Source organism: Scylla paramamosain, chromosome 20 (assembly GCF_035594125.1).
Source record: "Scylla paramamosain isolate STU-SP2022 chromosome 20, ASM3559412v1, whole genome shotgun sequence".
NCBI lineage: Eukaryota > Metazoa > Arthropoda > Malacostraca > Decapoda > Portunidae > Scylla > Scylla paramamosain.
Genome location: NC_087170.1, coordinates 6001727 through 6008607, shown reverse-complemented (window position 1 = coordinate 6008607; position 6881 = coordinate 6001727). Strand labels below are relative to the sequence as shown.

Below are 6881 nucleotides of genomic sequence, written 5' to 3'. Positions count from 1 at the left end.
GGTTCCGGGTTCTTAACTAACTTCGCTCTGACACCACCAATCTTTGTCGGTCCGCACTATACCACACGCGAGAACATGCAACGTTAGTCCATAGTTTCATATCTTTACTGTGCTTGATATATATATATATATATATATATATATATATATATATATATATATATATATATATATATATATATATATATATATATATATATATATATATATATATATATATAATTTTTTTTCTCTCATCTTAAGCTACTGCCGACAGGTTATTTTGTCACGGTTTTTTTTTTTTTTCTTTTTTTGCATGCCTGCCTGTCCCCCTTTTGATTATTATTATTATTTTTTTTTGTCCCTATTGTAATGTTATATTTTATGATTCATCTTTGTGCTTATTTTTATCAATCATTTTAGCTTGATGATATCTTCTGAGAAGGTGAAACGTTGCAGTAACTGAAGAAGGAACTCTGGTGCATCCCTGCTTACCTTATCTATAACTCGGAGCCTGTTCTACTATATATATATATATATATATATATATATATATATATATATATATATATATATATATATATATATATATATATATATAATTATAAAGATGATATTTCAAGGGTTATTGAAACTCTTAAGTACTACTCGGTGTGTATTTAGTCAAACAAATTGCTTTAACAGAAGCACCCATATGTTTGCTTTATTGTAGTTGCCCCATTTCAATATTTTTTCTAAAGAATTCACTATAATTAGTGAGATTACTTTTTGGTAGCAAAGACAGAAAGAATACTAAACAGTATAATTTAATATGCGAAAAGTGAGATTAGTAAAAAAAAAAAAAAATCTCCAAGCATTAAAGAGAAGGCGTTTGAAGGGCTTGACATTGCACAACTAATTTCCACTCATCTGTAACGTAGTTTGCATCTTCTTTATGATGAGTGTATACTATAGTTTTAGATTACAATTTTTGATATGAACCTTATATTTCTCCAATTAAACATTTCAGTGCTGAGGCTTACTTTCTCAATGCAGGGAAATTTTGCGCCCTGCTTTTTATGCTGATATCTTGTTTAAATTTTATGGTTATCCACTGAGGAATCCAAGCTGGTAGAGTGTGTTGAGAGTACTGTTCAGAAGTGGAGCCTTGAATCTCATGATGCTGTCATCGAGGACAGTGTGATTCTTGTAGTAAGGACACTCTTTTTCCAGAGTCCATCTGCAGTCACTGCGATAATGATTTAATTGTGCAGTCTCTTTTGGTATGAAGCGAACAGAGCAGTTACCTCCCAGGCACTCGAAAGCGAAGTGGTGGTTAATGGTAAGGACTCTCTGCGTATCGTGAATAGACTTAAGGTGCCATTTAGAAAAAGTGTGATTGGCAGCACGGTGAAGGTTTTGCAGCATATGCATGAAATGAGGCACGTCCTTCATCCAACCGTGCTTTTCCTGCATAATGGGTAAGAAATACACCATGTAGTGGGCGAAAGACGACCACTTGTGGTCTTTACTTGATAGCACTCCTGGTGCCACGCTTTCCATGATTTCCTTCCAGCTCGACCTTGTCTTTGGCATGATGACCTCATCAATGTCCATGGCTGTTACAAACTTGAATCGGTTTATATTTCTATACAGGCAATCATTGTATACTAAGTTTTCTGGTGCACATCTTACTGGGTCATACTTCCTAAAAAACATCTCCTGTAAGGCAGGAACATTTGGCAATTCACCCGGAAGAGAAAATTTTTTCACATCTATTTGTCCACGAGATATATAATGCTTCAGTACTTTTGACATGTTCGGATGGATATCACTTTCATATAAGAATATTTTGTCTGCTCCGAGAAGGAAGATAAGTTCCAACCATTCCACGAGACGCACGCTTTCATCTTTACTAAACATCATTGCCTTTACGCACACGGCAAAATCTCTCTTGCGGTCACCATTATGAAGATTGTGGATGACACGAAGGTTATTAGTGGGCTGGTCATAACGTCCTTCTACTAACGACACAGACTTGGGCACTCGCTGACTGTGGTTGGATGGAACGCCACACTCCAGCAGGTATGGCTGAATAGACAGCTCCTCTACTTTTACATGTTTATAGTAACCCAAAAATCTGAACCTGGTTACTTTAGCTAAAACAGGAACGCTCCTACTATCGTACCATAATTGACAGTTGAGAGTTATTTTTCTTTCATATTTCTTCACCATTGCTAGGATGCGAATAACTGGTCTTGGTTTAGAAAGAGTGCGATTGTCAAAAAATGCGCTATAAAGATGAAAGGTGGCCTTAGAAGTATGGAGAACTTGCCAGTAAATATTGCTGAAGATTAGCTCATCAATTGCAGGGTAAGTAGAATGTTTACTCTTCTTGTGTTCCTTAGGTTGTGTTTCGACAGTATACCGTTTAGGAAGATTATACATTTGCAAGAACAGCTTCTCCATTTCATTGTACTTGACGTTATCTATATTAATATTCATATTTTCAAAGTCCATTTTCCAGTGGAGACCCTTCAATGATCTGCGGGGGAAAGTAGAATTTGTACTACATTCTTTTTAATAAATTAATAATAATAATAATAGTAATGTTACTGAGCAAGCCATTAACGTTAATGGACTATTACCCCTATCGAGTAATATATATATATATATATATATATATATATATATATATATATATATATATATATATATATATATATATATATATATATATATATATATATAATTATATTCTATATTACTTTATCTCACTGCATTTTACAACGTATATATATATATATATATATATATATATATATATATATATATATATATATATATATATATATATATATATATATATATATTTATAAATAAATAAATTTATATATATATATATATATATATATATATATATACATATATATATATATATACATATATATATATATATATATATATATATATATATATATATATATATATATATATATATATATATATATATATATATATATATATTTATAAATAAATAAATTTATATAAATAAATAAATATATATATGTATATATATATATATATATATATATATATATATATATATTTATAAATAAATAAATTTATATAAATAAATAAATATATATATGTATATATATATATATATATATATATATATATATATATATATATATATATATATATATATATATATATATATATATATATATATATATATATATATATATATATATAATGTAGGAGGGACACTGACCAAGGGCAACTAAAATCCAGTAAAAAAAAAAAGCCCACTGAGATGCCAGTCCCAATAAAGGGTACAAAGTGGCAGTCAAAAATTGAAGGATAAGTGTCTTGAAACCTCCCTTTGAAAGAACTGAAGTCATAGGAAGGTGGAAATACAGAAGCAGGCAGGGAGTTCCAGAGTTTACCAGAGAAAGGGATGAATGATTGAGAATACTGGTTAACTCTTGCATTAGAGAGGTGGACACAATAGGGTGAGAGAAAGAAAAAGGTCTTGTGCAGTGAGGCCGCAGGAGGAGGGGAGGCATGCAGTTAATAAGATCAGAAGAGCAGTTAGCAAGAAAATAGCGGTAGAAGACAGCTAGAGATGCAACATTGCGGCAGTGAGAGAGAGGCTGAAGACAGTAAATTAGAGGAGAGGAATTGATGAGACAAAAAGCTTTTGGATCTACCCTGTTTAGAAGAGCGGTATGAGTGGAACCCCCCACCCCCTAAATATGTGAAGCATAATCCATACATGGACGGATAAGGCCCTTTTACAGAATTAGGAGCTGGGGAGGTGAGAAAACTGGCGGACACGTCTCAGAATGCCTAACTTCACATAAGCTGTTTTAGCTAGAGATGAAATGTGAAGTTTCCAGTTCAGATTATAAGTAAAGAACAGACCGAGGATGTTCAGTGTAGAAGAGGGGGACAGTTGAGTATCATTAAAAAAGAGGGAAAAATTGTCTGGAAGGTTGAGTCGAGTTGATAGATGGACGAATTGAGTTGTTGAGGCACTGAACAATACCAAGTTTGCTCTTCCCCAATCAGAAATCTTAGAGGGATCAGAAGTCTGAGGCTTCAATGTGTGAAATGTTTACTTCCTGAAGTTTTGGATGCCTATGAAAAGACGTGGAAAAGTGCAGTGTGGTATCATCAGCGTGGGAGTGGATAGGACAAGAAGTTTGGTTTAGAAAGTCATAGATGAATAATAAGAAGAGAGTGGGTGACAGAACAGAACCCTGAGGAACACCAATATTAATAGATTTAGAAGAAGAACAGTGACCGTCTACCACAGCAGCAATAGAACGGTCAGAAGGGAAACTTGAGATGAAGTTATAGAGAGAAGGATTGAAGCCGTAGGAAAGAAGTTTAGAAATCAAAGCTTTGTGCCAGACTCTATCAAAAGCTTTTGATATATCCAAGGTAACAGCGAAAGTTTCACCAAAAAATCTAAAAGAGGATAACCAAGATTCAGCAAGGAAAGCCAGAAGATCACCAGTAGAGCGGCCTTGACAGAACCCATACTGGCGATCAGATAGAAGGTTGTGAAGTGATAGATGTTTAAGAATCTTCCTGTTAAGGATAGATTCAAAAACTTTAGATAGGTAGGAAATTAAAGCAATAGGACGGTAGTCTGAGGGATTAGAACGGTCACCCTTTTTAGGAACAGGCTGAATGTAGGCAAACTTTCAGCAAGAAGGAAAGGTAGATGTTGACAGACAGAGCTGAAAGAGTTTGCATATATTCCATCTGCAATATCCCTATTTGCGCCCAAGGTCCTATTAAAGAGAAGGAATAGGCAATGTTGTCCAGTATCAGCTCTCGCAGGGTACGGTGCAGAAAGTGTTCAAGGAAGGATGAGAGAAAAAGCCGCTGAGTGTTTAGGTTGTAAGGAGGCACTCTGCTGCCGCATTATCCTTCCTCCGCGCCTTTACTGCATTTCTAAAGCGTGAATAATAATTTTCTATGAAAAACAACTTTACTAATATACATTTCGAAAATATATACATGTCATTTATTTTTTATTCACAATAGATAAATAAATAAATAAATAAATAAAGTCCACTTTATTTGATAGCTTGCCTGACATCAAGTTGTGATGCCAGAATCATGTGGATACAGAAGCTGCATTCCACACTCACAAGCTGTCCTTGGAGCACAGAACATGAAAATATCTGCATAGGAGTACATTAAACAAAATATAATGCCTTTAGGTTTCTTAGTTTTCATGATTTTTTTGTTGTTTTTTAGTTAAAAGTTTAATATTTCAGCTTCTATTCTTATGTATATTTGATTTTCAGGAAACAGGATTAAACTTGTACTTTCCCATGGTGCCTTCAGATTGAATAAAATGCAATTATAAGTATTTATTTCCAAAAGTTCGGACCCCCATATGTGTTAATAGAATTTTTTTAAAGGGTATGTGTTCCAGGATTAACTTGAAATAACACAGCCAGTAAACTTAATATTTCTAGATGACTTTCCTTCTGTGCTTACTTCTTTGGTTACTGGTGCAATAACCAATAAGGTACTTTATTGGTACAGACGTGACTGGCAATAAATTTTCATATAATCAGCTCTCAGTAGGTATACACAATGAGTATGGTTTAATTTGTTAAAACAGTTTACAACCTACCCAGCAGCACAACCCCACGAAAAAAGACGTGTGTGTGTGTGTGTATGTGTGTGTGTGTGTGTGTACTCCTTTGCAACACTCCACATTTTTCCTTCCTCTATGGAAGGTAAGAAGTCCCATCACGAAACATCATATGTTTAAGATAAACATGAGGAGGGATTTCTTAAATTTCTTCACTCACACACACACACACACACACACACACACACACACACACACACACACACACACACACACACACACACACACACACACACACACACACACACACACACACACACACACACACACACACACACACACACACACACATTCTGTACGCATCAACTTATTTATTTGTGCATTATTTTCTTACCTGTAGGTGCAAGAACTTTATCAACTGGCTAGATTATCTGCCTGGGTAAGTATTTTCTAGTATTTTTCATACTTCTGATGTATAGGTAGATAGATATTATCATATTCTGAAACACTTCTGCACCTCACCTGCACTATATTCAAAAGGCTCTAATTCAAGTTACACGAGTTTTTAAGGGTACGTTTATAGTTTTAGTGACAGGAGGCAGACACCTGCCGTAACGATAATTACTTCCAGTGAGGTCTCAAGTACTGGACAGATTTCGGACTAGATCAAGGGATATTGTGAACTTTCCAATGACACAGCTGTAAGCTAAACGAGCGTTTCCCTTTGTGTCTCACGGCAAGGTGCAAGCACGGAGGCACTGTTTCGGAGAACAATAGGAGGGACCCCATCAGGTCCATAAGCCTTCCGAGGGTTGAGGCCAGTGAGGGCATGGAGAACATCATTGCGAAAAATTTTTATAGGTAGCATGAAGTAGTAGACAGAGAGTGGAGGAGAGGGAGGAACAAGCCCTGAATCATTCAAGGTAGGGTTTTTAGCAAAGGTTTGAGCGAAGAGTTCAGCTTTAGAAACAGATGTGATAGCAGTGGTGCCATCTGGTTGAAATAAAGGAGGGAAAGAAGAAGGAAAGTTATTGGAGATATTTTTGGCTAGATGACAGAAGTCATGATGGGAGTTAGACCTTGAAAGATTTTGACACTTTCTTTTAATGAAGGAGTTTTTGGCTAGCTGGAGAACAGACTTGGCATGGTTCCGGGCAGAAATATAAAGTGCATGAGATTCTGGTGATGGATGGCTTAAGTACCTTTTGTTGGCCACCTCTCTGTCATGCATTGCATGAGAACAAGTTGTGTTAAACCAAGGTTTGGAAGGTTTAGGTAGAGAAAAAGAGTTAAGAAA

The 6881-nt window shown here is 35.0% G+C and overlaps 1 protein-coding gene across 1 annotated transcript in view; it reads right to left on the bottom strand.

Moving 5' to 3' along the window:
- Positions 1 to 622: 622 nt before the first annotated feature.
- LOC135110749 (uncharacterized) overlaps positions 623 to 6881 on the bottom strand; it is a 73670-nt gene continuing 67411 nt past the window's right edge. The window contains exon 4 of the mRNA XM_064023364.1: positions 623 to 2503. Within this exon, the coding sequence (XP_063879434.1) occupies positions 1066 to 2503 (1438 nt within the window). The 3' untranslated portion in view covers positions 623 to 1065. The remainder of the gene's footprint in view (positions 2504 to 6881) is intronic.